The sequence below is a fragment of the Silurus meridionalis genome, chromosome 23, assembly GCF_014805685.1.
Source record: "Silurus meridionalis isolate SWU-2019-XX chromosome 23, ASM1480568v1, whole genome shotgun sequence".
Lineage (NCBI taxonomy): Eukaryota > Metazoa > Chordata > Actinopteri > Siluriformes > Siluridae > Silurus > Silurus meridionalis.
The window spans coordinates 7,263,575-7,287,557 of NC_060906.1; the positions used below are offsets into that span (position 1 = coordinate 7,263,575).

The 23,983-nt window shown below is 39.3% G+C and overlaps 1 protein-coding gene across 2 annotated transcripts in view; it reads right to left on the minus strand.

The window, feature by feature from the left end:
* Positions 1–1,689: 1,689 nt before the first annotated feature.
* LOC124377173 (CD2-associated protein) overlaps positions 1,690–23,983 on the minus strand; it is a 41,031-nt gene continuing 18,737 nt past the window's right edge. Inside the window, exons 4-19 of one of the 2 annotated variants that reach the window (XM_046836544.1) lie at positions 21,729–21,829; positions 21,392–21,512; positions 19,410–19,564; positions 16,185–16,272; positions 15,550–15,644; positions 15,169–15,267; positions 14,270–14,323; positions 13,473–13,509; positions 11,562–11,624; positions 7,313–7,460; positions 7,116–7,225; positions 6,291–6,406; positions 6,024–6,104; positions 5,362–5,531; positions 5,017–5,080; positions 1,690–3,036 (exon numbers count right to left, since the gene is read on the minus strand). In XM_046836544.1, coding sequence (XP_046692500.1) covers positions 2,995–3,036; positions 5,017–5,080; positions 5,362–5,531; positions 6,024–6,104; positions 6,291–6,406; positions 7,116–7,225; positions 7,313–7,460; positions 11,562–11,624; positions 13,473–13,509; positions 14,270–14,323; positions 15,169–15,267; positions 15,550–15,644; positions 16,185–16,272; positions 19,410–19,564; positions 21,392–21,512; positions 21,729–21,829 — 1,544 coding nt within the window. In that variant the 3' untranslated portion in view covers positions 1,690–2,994. Of the gene's footprint in view, positions 3,037–3,895; positions 4,296–5,016; positions 5,081–5,361; positions 5,532–6,023; positions 6,105–6,290; positions 6,407–7,115; positions 7,226–7,312; positions 7,461–11,561; positions 11,625–13,472; positions 13,510–14,269; positions 14,324–15,168; positions 15,268–15,549; positions 15,645–16,184; positions 16,273–19,409; positions 19,565–21,391; positions 21,513–21,728; positions 21,830–23,983 lie in introns of those variants that run through there. The other variant, XM_046836545.1, reaches the window with a different exon arrangement.

Consider the following 23,983-nt stretch of genomic DNA (forward strand, 5'->3'; position numbering starts at 1 on the left):
GGAATGAGACATGACGATTCAGAGACAGACAGACTCAAAAGGATGTTGATGAAGGAGGAAATTGTGTGTCCATGTTTCTATGTTATTGTACTGTTTATTTGTGCAAATGGACAAAGGTTTGTGGACATCTGAGATTGGCATGCACTTTTTGAACATACATATTTAGTCCCTATTTGCTGTTATAAAAACCCCCAGTCTTCTGAGATGATGATGCAGAAGATGATTTTGAAATTTTTGCTTGTGGGGATTTGTGTGAGATTCATTCAGCCACAAGGGTGTTAGTAAAGTCAGGTACTGATGTAGGTGAGGTGAGGGGGCATGGAGTGAAGTCAGCAGTAATTACAAAAGTGTCCAGTAGGTTTTAGAGCTCTACCGCAGGAGATCTTCCACTCAGAGCCATGTAAAGCAGATCTTCACAGAGCTGCCTTTATGCACAGGGGCATTGTCATGCTGGAACTCCTAGTTCAAGTGAAGGGAAATTATAATTCAAGCACATCCTAAAACATTCTATACAATTGTTTGCCCCCAAGTTTGGTGCTAACATTTTGGGGGGAAAAAACACATATGGCTGGAAAAGTCAGGCGTCGCAAAACTTTCAGCCACCAAAAAAAAGCAGGAAGAGTCATATCATTTGTCATCTATTTGAGGGACAAGCACCATGGGGCTGCTTACAGGCTCCTGGGACTGGTGAAAAGCCACTGTGTACTCCCAGCCCTAGTTCACCTTCAAAACCAAAAGTAAAAGTAGAAGTTCTGTAGAAGTTGCAAACCAGCAGGACTTTTATATTGTTTCTAGCCCATGTTATTATCATGTGGTCGACGATTTGATTCAGCCTCATGATGGGAAAACTTGATAAAAGACATTTCAGTCTATGCAGGGAATTTAGTGCCTCGATCAATCAGAGTCTGACTCAGCAGATTTCACAGACCCTCACCACCCCTAGCCCTTTTTTTTTTTTTATAAAAAAAAAAAACAAAAAAACACTAAGTGGTGGTCCATTATCTAATTGTTCAACCGTACGCATTAGTGCTTGATTAAGGAAAGTGCCTCCGCTGCTAGCACAAGGCAGACGGACCACCCGTGATCTTTCTGTCCTACACAAATTCCTCCATATGCTTAACAAACTCTCCCATTTTACATCTTCTTCGGGATGATGTGGGTCAGAATCTGGAGAATCTATGAATCCTCAGCGCTAAATGTGGACGTGGTAGCTTAACGTTTAAGTGTGTAGACGTTTTCACAGCCGGAGACCATGAGTGCAGTGTTGCTGGAATCATTCAGATCACTTCAATTTAATACTATGTTTAAAAAACAATATAGAACATTACAAACATGGTGGGAAGTGGTGTAGCAATGAGGGAAGGCTGAACTGAGGAAGACACGGGGGGAAAAAAGAATGAGAGGAGAAGAGTTGATCCCCAGCTTGGAGGCCAGGACACCAGTAGCTCAGAGATTAGTAACAAGCTGTTCAGAAGCGTGTTCCATATGGTGCACCAGTGGTCCACAAGGAGAGAAGAAGAAAGGAGCTGCAGATGATATTGACTCTAAGGTCAAACCTGAGTTTTCACCTCAAGCGTGATTGCTGTCTTTAAGACACAGTGGTGTGTTTTATCGATGAACAGAAAGGAATTTTAATGCTGAACCTCACAGGCTGGTGAATGAGTGGAAAACAAGATCAAACTCATTTAATAACTTCTATACATAAAGACATTTATTTAGCTTGAGGGGTGAACAAAAAAAAAAAAAACAGTTCATGCTAATTCAGGTACAAAAATCATGTAAACAGGTTCACTTGGAGATGTTGTGCTGCATGTCTGCACAACATCCTGCCTCGGGTGTTTTTAATAGAAATGGAATGTTGATTACATTTCAGAGAATTTTAATTGGGGGAAAAAATTTACAGCAAAATATATTTCATTTAACTGAACATTGTAAAGACATTTTTTAAGACATTGTATAGATTTATTTATTGCTATAGGGATTAAAATCACACACACACACACACACACACTCCCTGATGTGGAATACTTCCAACCCTTTCTCCCAGGAGGAAAAAAAAGCCTGAAGAGAGGGTACACTTCTAGTGTACTCGAACAAAGGACAACATTCAATCTCATGACAAATATAGGATTCATTACAGAAATATATCCGTATATGTAAATCTCGCCAAACTTTTTTCATCCGTACATCCTCACAGAGAGGCAGACGCAGGGACATGCGCAGCGTTTGGGGATTTAGAAACAGGAAAAATGTCTTCTGTTTTTTTTTTTCTTCCGTTCCCTACCTGTGTATATTCACGTATGTGTATTCCCAATCTTTGCGACGGCTGATAAAAATATATATATATTTATATTTTGCTGCAAAGCTAAGAATTAAACGAGTTTCCCATATTAACACTTGTAAAACAGGCACAATAGTGTCACCCTGGAGGAAAAAACTAAAATAATAATAAAAAAAGAAAAAAGGCTAAGAGATGAAAAGAAAGCAACGAGCACTACAGCAGCCGAGTCGGTTATATGTTCCGGAGTAATCCAAACAAGCTAACATGGAAAGATTATTGCTGCTATTCGTGATAGAACATGATCCACCCCATGACATAAAAAGACGAAAACAAATCAATCCCGTCCATGACTTTATACAGCTTCAGTAGTATTAAATTGCAAATCCGCCCACGTGAAAGTGGAGCCTGCATATATCCAGCACAGTAGTATAGAATAAGGCCACAATTTGTTGACAAAACAAAAAAGAAAAAGAGAAATAGACAGCAAAGGAAAAAGACTAACAAAAAAAACATATACATCAGTCTTAATTACACCGTTCTATACCATTAAAAAAAAAAAAAAAAAAAAAAAAAAACGCTCATTATGTGCAAATGTCAATCTTACAATTTTTGGAAAAGGTCGGAGACTCTAAGGATCGAGAGAATGATATCTGCCGCACCCGGACGTGCACCGAGTCGTCACGGCTTCGTTTCAGCAGCACACGAGTCCCACCTTATGTTGATTGTACCTGCTTTTTTAATTTCTCTATCTCCAGCTGAAAAATGAGAAAAGTGTGTTAATAATGATTCTTCAGATGGGGAAAAGAAAAAAAAAAAAAGCAGCCCTCAAATCCACATCAGCAATCTAGGGGTGTGCGATATTGACAAAAAGAGTTATCTCGATATTTTTTTAATTGTATGAATAACAATAATTATTTAACGAAGATATTTGCAATGCAGAGGAAACAGAAGCTACATGTGAAGTGCATTTAAATGTATTTATTTTTTAGATGAAATTAAAACCTCCAGTAAGTCAGTGTTAATAAGTGAGTCACTGAGATTGAATGAATCACCAGTTTAAATGATTCGGTTTAATCGCAATCAATCAATCAATCAATCAATCAATCAATCAATCAATCAATCACTGACTGACTGACTGACTGACTGACTGACTGACTGACTGACTCACTCACTCACTCACTCACTAATGCACAGAGATGCAAAACTGTGGCTTTGGAATAATTTCTGTTGGTGAAATTGAGCAAAAACAGGCAATGTCTAAAAGAAAAGTCTTTTAACATAAACTTCTAGTTTGTTGTACAAAATCAATATCACATTTGTAATCATGCTGATTTTGGAAGGAGAAAAAAAATGATATTAATGAACTAGAAGTATTGAATGTACAATTTTCTGCTGCTGAATCTTTAATATTGTGATCATTTTAATAAATAAAATAATAATAAAAAAGAAAAAGGCTAAGAGATGAAAAGAAAGCAACGAGCACTACAGCAGCCGAGTCGGTTATATGTTCCGAGTAATCCAAACAAGCTAACATGGAAAGATTATTGCTGCTATTCGTGATAGAACATGATCCACCCCATGACATAAAAAGACGAAAACAAATCAATCCGTCCATGACTTTATACAGCTTCAGTAGTATTAAATTGCAAATCCGCCCACGTGAAAGTGGAGCCTGCATATATCCAGCACAGTAGTATAGAATAAGGCCACAATTTGTTGACAAAACAAAAAGGAAAAAGAGAAATAGACAGCAAAGGAAAAGACTAACAAAAAACATATACATCAGTCTTAATTACACCGTTCTATACCATTAAAAAAAAAAAAAAAAAAAAAAAACGCTCATTATGTGCAAATGTCAATCTTACAATTTTTGGAAAAGGTCGGAGACTCTAAGGATCGAGGGAATGATATCTGCCGCACCCGGACGTGCACCGAGTCGTCACGGCTTCGTTTCAGCAGCACACGAGTCCCACCTTATGTTGATTGTACCTGCTTTTTAATTCTCTATCTCCAGCTGAAAAATGAGAAAAGTGTGTTAATAATGATTCTTCAGATGGGGAAAAGAAAAAAAAAAAAAAGCAGCCCTCAAATCCACATCAGCAATCTAGGGGTGTGGCGATATTGACAAAAAGAGATATCTCGATATTTTTTTAATTGTATGAATAACAATAATTATTTAACGAAGATATTTGCAATGCAGAGGAAACAGAAGCTACATGTGAAGTGCATTTAAATGTATTTATTTTTTAGATGAAATTAAAACCTCCAGTAAGTCAGTGTTAATAAGTGAGTCACTGAGATTGAATGAATCACCAGTTTAAATGATTCGGTTTAATCGCAATCAATCAATCAATCAATCAATCAATCAATCAATCAATCAATCACTGACTGACTGACTGACTGACTGACTGACTGACTGACTCACTCACTCACTCACTCACTAATGCACAGAGATGCAAAACTGTGGCTTTGGAATAATTTCTGTTGGTGAAATTGAGCAAAAACAGGCAATGTCTAAAAGAAAAGTCTTTTAACATAAACTTCTAGTTTGTTGTACAAAATCAATATCACATTTGTAATCATGCTGATTTTGGAAGGAGAAAAAAAATGATATTAATGAACTAGAAGTATTGAATGTACAATTTTTCTGCTGCTGAATCTTTAATATTGTGATCATTTTAATAAATAAAATAATAATAAATGCATTTTAATAAACTGAATCATTCATTTTGTACCTGCAAAGCCACCCGTTTCAACCGCTCTTCATCCAGCTCAGTTCTGAAGTCAGATAGCTCTCTCCTGCAGTTATGAAAAACACGTTATACCTTCATTAAGCTGCCAAACAGGAGCACACAGAAATCTGAATATGCAGCCTGTGGCTTTCAGTTAAATTTAGTAAGAAAAGAAAAAAAAGACTCTAGACTTTGGGTTTTTTTTGGGGGGGGGGGGACTGGGAAACTGAAACTGGGACACTGGAGTGTTAAATGCTGCTACAGTGGTGCGCTTCAGGGCCCTGAAGGAAAATTAGTAAGAGAACAAAATTAGTGAGAGAAATAAAGAGACATCGTGGCTCATCTTACATCTGCTGGGTCTTCAGTAACTCTACAGAGAGCAGCAGCTCCTTAATCTGAGCCTTGAGCTCTTCCACTTCGTTGCCTTTGTCCTCCTCAACGTCTGTTTTCACTTTCGACTCGGGAGTGGAGACATTCGCCACCTTGTGCACAGTGGGGGATGGTGCTGAGAGCGAAGCCTGTACAAAGACAAGTTAAATACAAAAAATCAGATAAGTGTGTGTGTTTATGTCCCTACCAGTCCCCAAGCAGTACAGTCCAAACTTAAAAATAGGACAAGGCAATTAATTCCAGGACACGATGGAAGACACAAAACCAACAGGAAAAGTGTTTTTTCATGTCAATTATTCATCTAGTAAAGAAGCTTTGCCCACAAAACTACAGTATGCACCTTTTTGACTGTGCTAACGCTGGCTAGCTTCAACCTGGCCAATCAAACTGCTAAGTCCACCTCGGCATTATGTTACTTTATTATGTTGTTTGTTGTTAATCAGTCCTTGTTGGATATTAAGTGTGTGTATTTCTGTAAAACTCTTGCCATTGAAATTAACTCGCTTTGGAGGCTTCACATGGCTGAGGTGATAATGCAGCCAGCAGGTCAGGACGTGCATGGAATGTCAACTAGTGGGGAATATCAGTCACTTCAGGATTTCAGTCAAATTCTAGCTTACCTTGCAAACTTCAGAAGACTTTGGTCTCGGAGCTTCTTCTTCTTCTGCTTTTGGAGCTTTCTCGCTGGTTTCTTTATTTGTCTGCAAAACAACAAAGACATACAAACAAACTAATGTTCATTTTTCTCTGTCGTTTTTAATAGATGAGAAATCACTGAATACATCAGTGTTTTTCAGTATGACCTGAATTATGATGGAACAGGGCTTTGACCTCATTTCTCTTTCTGGCTTACATGCATTACAATAGAAAGACAAAGTTTCACTCACAGACGGGCCAGCGCTGAAGTGGGCTGGAAGTCGCCTGCCAGGCATCTTTGGTCTGTTTGCAGTCGGGTGAGACAACTTTTCCGAGGTAGATGACACATCATCAAAACTTATAAGCTCTAAAGTGTAAGCAAGAGAATCAAAAAGAGCTAGAACACAAACGAGTCCAGCACAAACAAACAAACCTCGTTTGTATAAACAGCAGCAGCACTTATAAATGAATGCCTTTGTATAATGTTTTAATAGTAGTTTCATTTCCTGTCCTTGACTGAATCCCAAATTACATATCAGATCAGTAGTACATTAGTAAAAGGTTTGAGACACAGCCTTTACGCCGACCGTTGCTTTTGACATGTTCCACCTTGTTATGACTTTCATGTATATTATATTATATTAGACATATGGGATATTGTTTGTGTCAAATATTGAGGCTGCTCGATCTCTAGAACACCTACTGAACATCCATTAAGGGATTATCCTTATCAGCTTCCAATCAGAGGGGTGAAAAATATAATGCGCTTCCTCTGAGCATCTTTACAAGCTACTGCTCAAGTCAGTGTGCAGCGTATCAAACCCGACTACGGGAGCTTACAGACACTCATGATTGGCTGAATGTCACTGTGATTGACAGGGGAGAGAGTACCACCAATCATCGAGAACAAGGTCACGCGTGACTACGGCATCATCGGGATTCTTTAAACGACAGCTTTATATTTTGAGCCACTCAAGAGACTGATTAAAAAAGAGGGGTCCTTAAAAAGATGAATTCAAAAGAAATGAATTATACTTCCTAAAAATTCTTATTTCTTTTTAAAAGCAGGTACACACCCACGTTGGCGGTTTTCTCAGTCCAGTCCCCAGACATGGTTTTTGTTTTGAGGGGTACTGATGGCTCGTAGTCTGACTTTGGACGTGTTTGTGGCACCTCCCCATTATGCCTGTGGAGAAACAATGAACAGTGTGGAACCAATTATCTTACTTCCTCATAGAAAGACTATATCTGTGATATGTTGAGATTTACTCACTTAGCTACTGGTGATGGAGCAAGAGGTTTTTCAGGTCGCTTCGGCTGCAGTGCTACTGGACGCAGCAGGCCTTTTCCAGGAGGAACAGGCTTTTTCGGCGGCACAATTGGAGCTGGCTTGGCAGGTTTGTCTGGCAGAGCCTTGTCAACTTTTAGTTCAGAAGACCAGTAAATATGAGTTTGACACACACAACAGATACGGTGATAAAGAAATAGCATAACATTTTTTTTTACATAGAATAAAACCTGTTCCACCAGTGCACCGAAGTCAGTTCCATTAAAAAAAAAAGTGCTTTAATGGTTAAGTGGTATGGAGCTCAGACCTCAACCCTACTGGACACCTCTGGGATGAATGTGAACCTACATCAGTACCCAACTTCACTAATGCCCTTGTGATTAAATAAAAAAAAAAAGTACAAATCTCCACAGAATCTAGTAAAACATTTAGAAGAGTGGAAATTATTATAACAGCAAATAGCAACTAAATATGAAATGCAATGTTAAAAAAAAAAAAAAAAAAAAAAATCACACAATCTTATGCTCAGTTGTCCACAATGTTTTGTTCATATAGTGTACATAGAGGGAAATTTATTAATAAACAAGTGGCAATTTTTTTACAATTCTGGATACTTTATTATTGTTAAATTGTTATTTCTTCAGATATCCTAGCAATGTAAGAATCTGGAGTCAGAGCGCAGGGTCAGCCATGATACAGCGCCCCCTGGAGATATCACCTCCCACTAAAACAATTTTGTACAGAGAACAGATTTATAGCTATTGGCTATTTACGCATTAAAAAAATGCCTTCAGTACAGGTAACGTGTACCTTTCTCTCTGCCCTTAACTGGATCAAGACTACTGTCATGGTACAGGGTCATATTGCAATTCATAGCACAGAGAAATACTTTTCTTTGCATATACCAGCTTGTTAGGAGGTAGGGATCAGAGCTCAATTCAGCCAAGAGACAGCAACCCTGAAGCAGAGAGGGTTGAGGGCATTGCTCATCCCCAGCAGTGGTGCTGGGGATGAACCCTCAATTTCCTAACCAATAACCCAGAGTTGGTCAGGGTTGTTTGGGTGCACTCTGATCCCCAGACAATGTGGCTCTCTGTGGTTTTCTCTCTTTTAAATGGGGTCTAAAATGGGGCATCTCCTAAGATCATGAGGTCCATTCACAGGCTTATAACGCATTTCAGGAACAGTTCTTTGCTCCAGCAACCCCACAATGGGGTAACAGGGTGGTTTATCTTCCTCAGTCAATCTAGCTGCACACATACATTTTGTTAAAATGGGATCATCTTAGATTGGCATGATCGCTCTGTGCATGCCACATGCAATTGTGTTAAAATATCAATGTGCCTGAGTGTATGTCCCATTTACATTTAGGTCATTTTGCACAGAATTATTTTATTTATACACCTAAGCAGTTAAGGGCCTTGCTCAAGGGCCCAACAGTGGCAGCTTGGTGGTGCTGGGATTTAAACTAAGAACCGTCCAATCAAATGTCAAACATCTTTACCACTGAGCTAACACGTCTCCCATATCCCAGACACAACATGCTCACAGATCTCTAAGAAGGACCAAATGTTATAAGGTGGATTGTCGAATTTTCACAAGAGGATTCAGATTACAGTACAACGTCTCGCGGCGTATAGATGAAAAAAGTTATTGGGAAGTTCTGACTCAGGTGAAGAAAACCAGGATCAACCACGTGCATGGCACAAAACTTTTCCAGGTTGAAACGGTTACTGCAGCAATAATCAATAAGTAATAAGGGGTAATGAGGGCCATCATTTTTGTTTAAATAAAATACTGATAAAAAAAATATCTTATAATATATATATATATATATATATATATATATATATATATATATATATATATATATATATATATATATATATATATACACACACACACCGTATTTTTCGGACTATAAGCCGCTACTTTTTTCCCACGTTTTGAACCCCGCGGCTTAAACAATGAAGCGGCTTATTTATTAATTTTTCCTGTGTTTTTCCCAGTTTCACAAACTTCCAGCCAAAAAACTGAGCGACATAACATTAGACCAATGAAATTTCTGAACGGAAACAAAAAAACGTACTTTATCTGTGTTCTGAGCCACCGATGGTGATTTTTAAACGATTTTTAAACGATGCCAAAAGATAAACTCTCAAGAGAAATAGTTGTGAAAGGAAGGAGGAAGACAGTGAACAATGACTTTCTTGGTCAGCTACTGTTTAGATACAAGCCGTGTAATGCGTTGAGTCAGGGTGAAGGGAGAGCTCACTAACTCCAGTTACAACAGAAATCATATAAGCACAGACAGGTTAGCACAGGTTTCCAAAACTCTTGCTTTTTTATTTTTCTTGGCAACAGCGTTAAGGGTTAGTCAAAGAAACTTAGAAATGAGCATCAGAAAATAATAAGGACATATTCCTCGGTCTTGCAGTAAAAGGCTATTCCCAAAATACCGCTCTGCTCTTAAAGGAGCCACAACATATTTCACCTGTTACACCGTGTAACAGACACTGTCTTTCGTTAAAGCCTGTGTAAAGTTAATTAGTTTCAGTGTAGACAGGTGCGGCTTATTTATGTTCAAAATAAAAATCTTATAGCTTATATTTGTGTGTGTGTGTGTGTGTGTGTGTGTGTGTGTGTGTGTGTGTATGTATATATATATATATATATATATATATATATATATATATATATATATATATATATACACATACATACACACACACACACACACACATATACAGTACAGACCAAAAGTTTGGACACCTTCTCCATCAAAGAGTTTTCTTTATTATCATGACTATGAAAATTGTAGAGTCACACTGAAGGCATCAAAACTATGAATTAACACATGTGGAATTATATACATAACAAAAAGTGTGAAACAACTGAAAATATGACATATCGTAGGTTCTTCAAAGTAGCCACCTTTTGCTTTGATTACTGCTTTGCACACTCTTGGCATTCTCTTGATGCCTACTTTGAAGAACCTACAATATGACATATTTTCAGTTCACTTTTTTGTTATGTATATAATTCCACATGTGTTAATTCATAGTTTTGATGCCTTTAGTGTGAATCTACAATTTTCATATATATATATATATATATATAAAATGATTTTAATTTTCATAAAAAAAAAATTATCATCACATTTCACTGCATGTTATAGGCATTTGGCAACGATTACACTTTACTATTTTTATAGAATACTCAAAACACAAACTTGTTTAAATGACAGACAGACAGATAAATATTCAATATTTAACTTCACCAATGGAGTAGTTTTGCTTAACTATTGAACAAATATTCAGTATCTGAAAGCTTGTCCATGATAACCTTATGATTTCCTTGTCATGTGGCATGGTGTTTATGTTTCATGATATCCAAATCGGGTTTTTAATTAACACCTGAAAAAGGAGGTAAATGAATTGTTGCCGTATGTCAACGGCAGGCAGTAAAGGGGTACGTGGAAGCCAATCATTCAGATTCTCCACCTGTTTTGGTGTGTTTTGTAAAATGTTTCCATCTGAAGAAAAGTTGTAATCATAAAGGTCATTCCACCCTGCAACTGCATACACACATTTCACTGTAGGATGCCAAGGCATAACCACAAGGGCACATGTTCCACAAAACTGTACATTTAATTTCACCTACCATTTGTCCTAAGGAGCTTCAGTTACCAGTGTAGAACGTTATTTATTTATTATACAGCTATTGTATACTATAAATATTAAGTCACATATAAAATAAATAACTAAAAAAAAGTGTTTTTTCATAATCAGTAGAATTGACATGAAGATATACTTCTGATTTATAATAACATATAATAATGCAGCCAATCGAGGCAAGTGTACGATAAAGTGCAGGCTGTGGCCTCCATCACTTGTTATCTACATTAATCGCAGAGAAAATGCAAAGGTGTGAAGGGAAATTGGAAGTAAATAGTGGGGGAATTCCTTAAGTTGTAAAATAACTTTTAAAATATGTATCTAGTGGAACATCTAGGGCTTATTTACTGTGAAATGTTTAATTCTTTCCAATTATCCACATAATTAATCAAATAAAAAAGTCATATTATCGAAAACATTTCAACAGTAAAATTACTATTTTTGTATGCTATAGTTATTGTCTGAAGACTATTGATATGAACTGCTGACACGTTTTTTTCCCCTGCCGTTGTTTTGCATTTGTAAAGTTTTTGAAGGTAATGGCTGATGTTGCTTACCCTTATCCTCAGCTCGTAGCTGTGTAGGTTTCTTGTCAGCACTCGGGACCTCTGGCTTCAGTGCTAAAAAACGAAACATGGCGCATTAGCTGGCTCTCTGCCTCTCCCTATCTCCCGTTTTACACTACACACAGTGCAGACATACAACAAACAAAAAGAGCAAAACCACATGCATGAAGCAGATAAGCTGCAAATGCAGCGCTGATTTGGTTTCCTGTGGGGGAAGAGAAGACGAGCTAGAAAATCAATTTGAGCGCCTTTGATAGGTTTTACAGCTGAAATCATGTCACGAAACATTTCAAATATAACAAATGCCTGTGTGTTTGTTACAACGTTTTTATCCTGACTGGGTGATGGAGCCTGGAATGATGCTTTCAGAACAATGTAGACCCCAAAAAACCCTAAAACTAAGCCAAATAAGTGAGAGTACAGTACAGGAAATGAAAGAAAAGCACATGAACGCTGATGTTTAAGAGAAAAATAGTCACTCTCAAAAGGAGATGCTGTGGCTGAGCAGAGCTTCTGGGCAAACATTTGTTTTGATCAGAAATTTTGGAAGGGGTCTTAAGAACAGGTCGAAAGTATTGATTATACACTGTATGGCCAGAAGTATTGGTTCTTCCACAAACTGTTACTACAAAACATATAGGCACACAATTGTGTCTTCAGGTGCAATAGAATTAAATTTTCCCTTCATCTGAACTACGAGACCCAAACCAGCTCCATGAAGATACATGGACTGAAGTGGAAGGTCTTGACTGGCCTGTTACAGAACTCTGACCTCAATCTTACTAAACAAAGAAAACAATGTCCTCAACAATGATGGCACTGTAATGAGTGGATGTATGAATTCAGGTGCCACACAGATGAGGATGGGTTAACTTCTGGTCTGGTTCTTCTCAAGTTTTCTTTCTTGACACAGTCGCCACTGGTTCGTTCTTTAGGGATGAACTTACAATTATAAAGAACAAACTTATAGGCACTAAACTATAGGCACTATTTTATACAACTTTATACCCACTTCATCTGTGTGAAGCTGATTTGAGACAATGATTGTTCTTAAGAGTGCTCTACAAATAAAAATGTATTGAAGTGAAACTTGCAAAGGGGGAAAACGTATTATATGGACTGATTTATACACTTAAAAGTTGTATTCTCTTATGTTCTTATTTCATTCTGTAGCGCTGATTTGGGACAATATCCATTGTTAAAAACAATATAAACTGAATTGTGAAATGGGACATTTGAAAAGCACATGTGCTCGGGTGTCCACACACTTTTTTTCATACAGCCATACATCTCCACACCTATTCATATACTCGCATTCATCACTCAGTCTAACAGGTCGACACAAAAGACATCGGAAAAGCACATTCAAGGGAACGACTACAATGGAAACATTATTTTGCCGCCTCTGAGTTTCTACCTATGGCCATCAGCACTGCATCATACACATCGCGATCACAGACCCTGTCAGAAACCAAGAGACCTTGATAGGAGGTTCAGTAACTAGTCATACTGTTTGGGATGCATCGTTTCCAACCTTCTGGGGTAATCAGAGAGCAGTAATACATATGAACTAAGAATTCGGGCCTGAATATGTAGTGTGCGGAAAATCTGGTACTTGACCACTATTGGTCACAAGCCGCCTCAGATATTACTGTAGCACTGTTTCAGCTCAAACCTACTACCAGCATCTGTACGATTTTCTGTAGCGAGCCTCTGTCGCCCGATGACTGGATAAATGCACAGGATGAAAAGATATACAGGCGCGCATACAGTACATGGAAGAAAGCTATGAAAGCAGTTTGTCAGTCTCACAGAGCACAATAGGAGGTGAAAGTGCAAATACTTTGTTCTTTTACCCACTGAAAGAAGAGTCAGAGGTGAAAGAGCTATACTGTCTAATACCTGCAGTTTTGGATGGTGGCGGCGGCTTCTTTGGCTTCTGTAGAGAGAGAAAAAAACAGCACTGGGGTTCAGAGTGATGCATTCGACTCATCTCACCTTCACATCTTCATTTATTTATATTAATTATTTTTTTACTATGTACTTTACACTAGTCAGTACATAGACACCTGACATTTCCAGAAATGTTTTTCCCTCACAAACAGTTTTCGCAAAGTTGGAGGAACACAGGCTGGGTACAGGATGCGTTTGGATTCAGTGGCATGAAATTTTCACTTGAACTATGGGGACAACACCTGTTCTAGTGTGACGATACCCCTGTGCACAAAGCCAGCTCCCTGAAGATATTTATGAAGACACACTTTACATGGCTTGGAGTAGAAGATCTCGAGTAAACTACCATGAAATTCTGACCTCAACCCTATTTTGGTCGAATTGGAATGCTGACTGCACCCCAGGCCTCACCCTGCACCCCAGGCCTCCTTACCTCACCCTACATCAGTGCCACGTGGCTGATGCACGCTCCAAAATCTAGTGGAACATCTTCACAGAAGAGTGGAGGTTCTTACAAGAGCTAATTGGGGAACTAAATGTGGGATGGGATGGTTAAAAAAATAAAAAATTAAATCTTATGGTCAGGTGTCCACAAATTTGGAACCAAATGTACCTGAATCACTCAGTTATCTAAAATTTTGTTGTTTGACAGGATTAGTTTTTGTAAGCTGTTGTCAGGTCTGTTACCATGACAACAGGAGAATTAGAAAAGAGATATTCCACTTTATATAGAAGAGTATCCTTACCTCTTCTGGTTCTTGTTTGGAAGTCTGCTTAATGGAGCCTTTGGATAAAAGAGTCTAGAAAGAAAAAAAAAAAACAACATTAAAGAAAAAAATGGCGTTTAAAACCTAAAATGAAGAGAAGATGTGCGTGTGAAACAGACCGTTTGGGGTGAACATGACTATTCGATTAGCAGTAAGCACCAAGGATTTATTTACTTATGTGTGAGAAAGGATGCAGACATGTAAGACAATAAGGTCAGAACGATCTTCACTAACAAGAAGCTAGCCAAGGCAGGATCTACCTCTGACTCAGGTTGCCATCATAACAATCTATCATCACCTTCATCACAGACACCAATTATGACATTCACAAACTACAGAAAGGACAGTCGATGTAGAGCTCTTTACTCTGATCGATCTGGACACCTCCATGCTGAGAAAAGCAATCTCTCAACCATCACATGCTTAATCTCCTTCACTCAGGTTGCTGCTTGAGCATTAAACATTATTTATACATTTGAGCAGTTAAGGGCCACATTGAAGGGCCCAGTATTGGGAGCTCAGTAGTGCAACTTACAAGTTTCAAATCAGAAGCCCTTTCCCTGCCCTTCCCTAGTACATGTGTCTGTCTTCTAATAATAACAAAGCGGTTTGTGTTAATGCTGTTTCTTGCAATATTTCTTATTTTTAACATTTTCTGAACACTTTCCATAAAATTGCATTTTGTTCTAACGGCAAACAGGACGTTCTACAAGAACATATGGATGTTTTTGTTCAGATGGCCACGCAAATGTGGCAAAACAGTGTACATCAGAATAAAAAAGGAAACCACGGTGGCTAATGAGGGCGGCTCGGATCACGCTGGAAGGCCGCAACCTACTGTATACTAGACAATCGAGGATAGAAATAAAGATCAGTACCTCTTTTTCTGACTCTGAAATCAGCACCACAAAGTTGTCAGGAAAGACTCCCTCTTTGCCATTCAGCTCTCCTCGCCACCAGCCTGTCTCCCCTGTGTCCTATAACACAGCGCACGCAGAGGCCGCAGAAAGTTGTTAAAGGTAGTTCTAAATTTATGATACTGTAAGATAAATGTACTGGGTGTAAAATCTGAGAAATAAGAAGAATATTAGATATGATTATTATTAGTATGCACAAGAAGCGATCTGTGGGGTCTGAGCGCCTTTTAGAAACAGTGCTGCTTGTAGCTTTTTCTTACATAAAGCCACCTATTCAACAGATTTCTGGTTATTGTAATTCAGTTATCAGACATTCTGCCATAAACTCAAATACACACTCACCTTGCTTAGTAGGTGAATAAGTTCACCTTCCTTTATGTCGAGCTCATCTTGGTTTGTAGCTTCATAATTATACGTGGCCTTGCAGTATTCCTTTACTGTGAAGACATACATAATATCAGTCCGTAAGGATCTTTAGTGTAGTGTATTTATCGTGTCACATTTTTTGGTCTGCAGATATGTATTAAATTATCTGCAATAGTCCATTCTCTTAAATTTGCACTGCTGTCTGTACGATCACGTCGCCATTTTCTCCTCCTCCCATTGGATGGTCAGAGCAGTAGTCATAAAATTTACAAGCTCAAATACATTTTTGTGGATTTAATAGCTTTTTTTTTCCCATTACACAAAATGGCTGAGAAGAAGAAATCGATTTGGTCACAAATAAACTTTGACATCGTGAGAAAAGGCCGACCAAATCAGTTCATAATATTTGCTCATAAAGGTTTTTCATGAACCATTTATACTTATTTTTTTTTCAATGTGGAATTTGCTCCAAAACACATTTAGTGTCAGTACTACTCAGTCTGGGCCACAGCCCCATCTCATATGTGAGAGAAATCCATATTGTGTTCTGTATGCAATCTAGAAATTCTGTGTAGTCTGAGCTGCAGAATGGCCCAAGGCCAGATACTCACCTTTACCCTCTCCATCTTTCTCCATTTTGTGAGCATCTGCTGTGTGTAAGGACCTGGGCTTAGTGGCTGACGGCACTGACGGCACAGGCTGGAATAAACCAGAAGCACAGATTAATTTTCCTGAGGTGAAGACACGCTTAATCACATAAAAACATATGCACTTTACGGACAAAACTATTGGGAACCCCTGATTTTTGCAGCCTTTTCTGCTTTTTCACACAATTGTTGGACATACATAAGTATTGTATGTCTAAGGACGTGCAAGAGGCCTGCTTGTGAAAGGGCAATGTGTTAGAAGTCAGTAAATTAATGATTTGCTGTCTGTCCGAGTCAAATAAATAAAAGCGTATTAGTACAATATTGAATTGAATCAAATGGTAATCGATCGCACTGCATCATAATAGGGATGAATCGCTTTGAGAGCCGCTTTATATGTACTGTATTATTAATGTATTGTATGCTTTGAGATGCAAATCGCATCAGCCTCAGTTATGGAGATGTACAAGCCTAGAGAATAGATAAAAAGAGCCACCCCTTTAGTTTGATTTGACCACAATAAAGTAAGTAGGCCAATAGTTTATCTTTGAGAACGACAAACAAGCTAAATGTTTCTTTCACTTCGTGGACTCGCCACTTATAAGCGATGATCTCAGTCATCAAATGCAGACCCACTTTAATAAGACAAAACCTCACAACAGTTTAATGTCTGCATGGTGCTTAAATTAAAATAAACAGAACAACAGAAGCACAACAGAAATTTAAAAAGTGACTCATGATCCAGAGGCTGCAAAAAAAATACAATAATAAAAATCCGCTGCCAAAACAAAAGAACAGCACCCAAGACTTAAGCAATCATTGGCAGCGCTTCAGTGAAGGTCCAGAAACCTGTAATTACCGCTCCATGATCGAGTGCCTGTGGCTATGAGACGTGAGCAGCACTCTGCACAAGAGTAAAGGAAGACGTATTGAGACGGCACCTCCGTTCAGACACGACTCGCTCTTTTACTATTCGTTTTTTTTATCAGTTGCTTTGGAGCTTTTCTCAGATTCTCAAAAGGACTCATTCAACCGCCACAGCTTGGTGTCACTTGTGCACTTCATAAACGCAACTTGAACAATTCGTGAATGTTTGCATTTTGCATGCAAAATGGTTAAACCAGTTGCCATAATCTGTAAAGCTTATCTTCTTCACATTTCTATTCAACTTTTTTTTGTGTAAAAAAAACCTTTTTTTTTTGTGGTTGGGTTTAATTGATGAACTGTGCAGAATCTCAAATGTCACTAATGAAGGCGAGTGTACGGCATCAGATCAACCAATGATCAACTAGTTCTCTAAAATAGGTCAAAGGTGAATCTTGTGAATCTTCAATTGGCAAACTATACAGACAGAGCGAAACAGAATTACAACTTCTAAAAATGGAGGACAACTAGGAAACAAACAAACACTAGGTACAGTACAGTAAAAGTGTGAATCATGTCCGGTCTTTTGCATTCAATATCCCACATACAGTAATGTGTACATTTGTGCTGTTGAAACTCATAGATGCCACAGAAGATATTCAGCTGTTTTGCATTTTCAGTCATTGTGATCCAAAACGTAGTTTACATCAGCAAACTCTGAAAATATGCACTGTAATATGTCATAAAACAGTGCACTGAATGACAAAAGATCTTGTTATTCTGATGGGAATGAGATGTTCATTGACACAAATACGTACTTTTGGGAGATAAACTGAGGATTTTGGGAAAAGTACAGGCTTTAGCAAGAAATCCATTGCATGGTGCTGTTGGTACAAATGGTTTTCAGAAATGCACACACACTGGTTCACAAATATTACCGTATTTTCCAGACTATAAGCTGCTACTTTTTTCCCCACACTTTGAACCCCGCGGCTTAAACAGCGAATCGGCTAATATAAGGATTTTTCAGGGTTTTTCCCGGTTTCACAAACTTCAAGCCAAAAAAACTGAGCCCCATTCCTCACGCTGAAAACAACCGGGCATGAAAAAACACACTTCACCTGTGTTCTGAGCTGCACGGCATCGGGAGAAAAGATTCACCGATGGTGATTTTTAAACGCACGACGATGCCAAAAGATAAACTCTCGAGAGAAATAGTTGTGAAAGGAAGGAGGAAGACAGTGAACAATGACTTTCTTGGTAGGCTACTGTTTAGATACAAGCCGTGTAACAGACACTGTCTTTCATTAAAGCCTGTGTAAAGTTCATTAGTTTCAATGTAGGCACCTGCGGCTTATTTATGTTTAAAATAAAAATCTTTGTAAAATTCAGTAGGTGCGGCTTATATTCAGTGGGTGCGCTTAATAGTCCGGAAATTACGGTCATAATGATTCTAGAAATGCTCCAAAGCAACTACGCTATTCACACTATTCAACAGTGGGCACTTTCCATCCGAGGGATGGAAAATATGTGTACATCTGAGCATTGCACGTATATGTGGTTGCTAAATATTCCATGTGCATTACCATCGAGCATTAAGTAAATCATATATAAAAAGACGAGGAAGAGGGTCCAGTTCAATGGAAGAGGAGACCCAGGGGCTTTCACTCCGACCTTAACACGAAAAATCATGACTTTATGAAGTTTGCTTTGTCATACCGGAACAGTGTTCAGGACTGTTCATTTTTAGGAAAATTATAACTAGAGGTTGACCGATTCATTGGTTTTTCAGATTAATCGGCATCAATAGTTGTTCCGGGTTGCATTATACAGTACAAGAGTGGCCTCTGGAGGCGAATCACTGACTGTGCTGTTAATGTAAGGAGTCTTTTTTCTTTCAATTCATTTTGGATGCAAATATTTTTAGTTACTTTTTGTTTAAGTTTGAATGCATGTGTTTTATCTGTATTTATTAATAAAATGTAATGAATGTTTTTTTTTTTTTTTTAAATAAAGTTCAGTACTATTTTTACATGGTCTGTTATGGGTTTTTTTTTCTCTAGGCTTTTTCTAGTGTCCATTTAATAAAATACCAGTTGATCAGCAAGGATGATCCAACCAGTATCGGTCGACCTCCCATTGTAACACTACAACATACAGAGTCGCTTCATACATCCGTGGGATTAAAACTTTGTAGGAACAAGGGCCTTAAGGAAGAAGCCTCTATACTTGTGGTAGACATACTTTTGGCTGAATTATATATTAATACGTAATACAGTCAATCTAGACATTATCTGCAACTGAGACTGTTACCAGCAGGCTTACTTTTTCTTTCTTCTCCTCTGAATCGGACGAAAGGCGAGGTTTAAGCTTCACCGAGCCTTCGCGGAAAATGTTGCCGAACCCAACCCCTTTGATCTTTTTCGGCTGTGCAATGACCCCATTTCCAGGGTATGGGGAAGTTGGACTGGTGACGTCATCTTTTACGTAAACACACACACACACACACACACACACACACACACACACACACACACACACACACACAAACACGACCTTGTTAGTACTCCATTTACAGACAGACATATACATGAGTACAGTGACATAAGTAATGTGGAGTAGCAGCAGTTTTAAAAATAGTCACAAGATCAGTATAAAGTCACACTGGACACTTTATTAGGAACACGACAATAAAACCGGGGAGTTGTTCCTTTTGCTCTTTTACAGCCTGAATCCCTTAAGAGCTTGGGAACTGTCCGAGATCATGATCGCAATCGATTCCTGTAGACTTTTCATGAGCATGTTTATGCCATGAGTCTCTAAGATCTTTCATCTCCCAAATGTAAGCTAGTGGATTCAGACTTTTGCTTCATAAACTGTGGTCATGAAGGGATGGGAATACTCTGATGGAGTAAAAGCTGACGAGTGATTGGGATTAACAATCTGTAGTGTCATTACTAGGTTTGGTCCATGGATTCACAATGTTGGTGGCAAAGTCTGATTTGTGTTCCTCAGCAGAATTCTGACCAAACAGACTAGCCTTAATGCCTCACACCCAATTAACCTCAGGAGCTCATGACAGTGACTGGTTCACCAGTTGTCCTTCCTTGCACAAATTTGGGTAGATACTGAGCACCAGATAGCAGGAAAAAATTTTGTGATCAACAATTTTATTCAAATTTTGTTTCACTGCAGAAACATATCACAGATCAAAAGAACTATGTACAAACAGATGCCATGAAGCCGACCACTTGTATAAAGAAAGAAAAATTAAAGAAATAAAAGTCAGATAGATTTGGTAGTACTTTTTATCCTTTTTAGCAACATCACAGCATTATTTTTCTCCAACTCCCAATAGTGTTGTACTTTGTGCGTCTGAACCTGGCAGTGGTACCTTCTAACAATACAATGTCTCCAAAGTATAAAAGCCAAGGAAAAGTTGGGGAGTTGATGGTTCTGTCCATAACTTCAAGATAGTCTGTTTGGCAGCAGTACTTGCACCTGATATGGTCCTTTTTTGATGAGCATTGAACTGGAGAATGGAATCGTCCAACTTGCAGAAAAAAGCAGGGGATCTCGAGGTATATCTAAATCCAGGAAATCCGAAAGAACGGAACATACAAAGTTCCAGAAAGGAACCACAACTGGCCATTCTGAAAACATGTGCATGTAAGAGCTTACTGTAGAATTATGACATAAATGACAGAAAGAATCAGATCTATCCTTCATTCTTGTATAGTAGACTGGGAGTGAAACAGGCCCTATTGATACATTTATAATGTATCATCTGATGTGTAAGATTCTTAGAAGCAGTAAAACATCTGGCCCATACTACATCCTAGCTGGAATATATGTATACTGCATTAGAAGGACTGAGTTAGAAATCTTGGAAACCAAACCACAAGAAGGGGTAGTAATGTCCAAGCACTCCCTGTGGATGTGGGAGCACATTTGAGGCCCAAGGAACGGCGTAGGCCTTTAAAGCTGACCTTAGTATGTTTTAAAGATAAAAGAACAGCGCAAAATTTTCTGCCAACACAAAGCCCACAAAAAACAGAACAGGTCTTAAACTGAGCTGGTTCATGTTCATCAACAGATTTTTTATTTTATTTCCTTCTCCTCTGTTTTCACACCGAATGCACCTACTCTAAGATTTTTTAGATTTTCAGGTGCTGTTGAAACGGTTCACTTAGATTCCACTTGCTGTAGTTGTAGCTCTGTGAAACGCACACTAACACACCCAGGGAACAACAACAGCCTCCTTGAAGGCCTGTTAGAACATGCCCTAATAGAGGCGCAGGCATTACCTGGCTCGTCGGGAACATCGTTGCTCTCGCCGTCCTCGCTCACTTCGATTTCTTTCACAAAGTTCGAGGGGAAGAGACCAGTCTTCCCGTTCATGGTGCCACTCCACCAACCTTCCTCCACCTAAAACACACACACAGCATTACTACATCCGTACATGGATTCTATATATATAAAAAAAAAAAAAAAAAACATTTTTTCCGGAGGAAATCTCGCCTGCATTCATTAACAAGATGCTATGTAGAACAGTTACATGATCTCTGATTTAACGGAGTCTGACACGTGAACGAGCTCGTGCATGATTGGAAACACTGGATTAAAGACTGAGGCGTCCATTACCTCCTCCACAATGTTGATGATATCGCCAACCTTCAGTTCCAGCTCGTCCTCGTTCTGCGGCACATATTCGAACAGGACTTTGCACTGGCGTTTTTTCAGTTCTGCAGCACACACACACACACACACACACACACACACACACACACACACAAGTTAGCTGGAGCAGCTTTGACCAACCTGTGATAAAGTATGTCTGGGGATCGATCCTCCTTGACTTCTGCTTATACAGCTAGTTTTTAAAACACACACATGCATGCACGCACACACACACACCCATCCCCACAACCAGTCAGGGCACATTTTTTCATTTGATTCACAGTGCCTGAAGGAAACAAAGCAGTTAAATGCAGCGTGACTTTCCTCTTCTCACTCACATCTTACAGATTTTGTCAGCAAACATACACTCTTTTATCACAAAGTACAACAGATACAGTGTTTACACAAAACACATTTTTGATGCAGCGGATGCACCCCCTAAACCACTTTTTGGGATTCATGCTACACTTCTCCTTTTCTATTTTTGTGCAAGTAATGACAATAAAGTTGAATCTAATCTAATCTAAAATGCAACTAATAAAATCTAAATACTTTATCAATATACAGAAACCACTTTTTTATTCTGTTATTACAGTAAACTACAGCATACTATACATATATTTTATTTCATGTATATTTCTAAATAAAAAAGACATTTGTGAACATCCCATTTCATATTTTGGTCCCTATTTGCTCTTAAAATACCCGCCACTCCGAGCCGAGTAAACACAGGGAGCAGAGTGAACACATGGTGAACGCAGGGAGCAGAGTGAACACATGGTAAACACAGGGAGCAGAGTGAACACATGGTGAACACATGGTGAACACAGGGAGCAGAGTGAACACATGGTGAACACAGGGAGCAGAGTGAACACATGGTAAACACAGGGAGAAGAGTGAACACATGGTAAACACATGGAGAAGAGTGAACACATGGTGAACACAGGGAGCAGAGTGAACACATGGTGAACACAGGGAGCAGAGTGAACACATGGTGAACACAGGAGCAGGGTGAACACATGGTGAACTCAGGGAGCAGGGTGAACACATGGTGAACACAGGGAGAAGAGTGAACACATGGTGAACACAGGGAGCAGGGTGAACACATGGTGAACACAGGGAGCAGAGTGAACACATGGTGAACACAGGGAGCAGAGTGAACACATGGTGAACACAGGGAGCAGAGTGAACACATGGTGAACACAGGGAGAAGAGTGAACACATGGTGAACACAGGGAGCAGGGTGAACACATGGTGAACACAGGGAGCAGAGTGAACACATGGTGAACACATGGTGAACACAGGGAGCAGAGTGAACACATGGTGAACACATGGTGAACACAGGGAGCAGAGTGAACACATGGTGAACACAGGGAGCAGAGTGAACACATGGTGAACACGGAGCAGGGTGAACACATGGTGAACACAGGGAGCAGGGTGAACACATGGTGAACACAGGGAGCAGGGTGAACACATGGTGAAAACATGGTGAACACATGGAGCAGAGTGAACACATGGTGAACACAGGGAGCAGAGTGAACACATGGTGAACACAGGGAGCAGAGTGAACACATGGTGAACACAGGGAGCAGGGTGAACACATGGAGCAGAGTGAACACATGGTAAACACAGGGAGCAGAGTGAACACATGGTGAACACAGGGAGCAGAGTGAACACATGGTGAACACAGAGCAGAGTGAACACATGGTGAACACATGGAGCAGAGTGAACACATGGTGAACACAGGAGAAGAGTGAACACATGGTGAACACATGGTGAACACATGGTGAACACATGGAGCAGAGTGAACACATGGTGAAAACATGGTGAACACATGGAGCAGAGTGAACACATGGTGAACACAGGAGCAGAGTGAACACATGGTGAACACAGGGAGCAGAGTGAACACATGGTGAACACAGGGAGCAGAGTGAACACATGGTGAACACAGGGAGCAGAGTGAACACATGGTGAACACAGGGAGCAGGTGAACACATGGTGAACACAGGAGCAGGGTGAACACATGGTGAACACAGGGAGCAGGGTGAACACATGGTGAACACAGGGAGCAGAGTGAACACATGGTGAACACAGGGAGCAGAGTGAACACATGGTGAACACAGGGAGCAGAGTGAACACATGGTGAACACAGGGAGCAGAGTGAACACATGGTGAACACAGGGAGCAGGGTGAACACATGGTGAACACAGGGAGCAGGG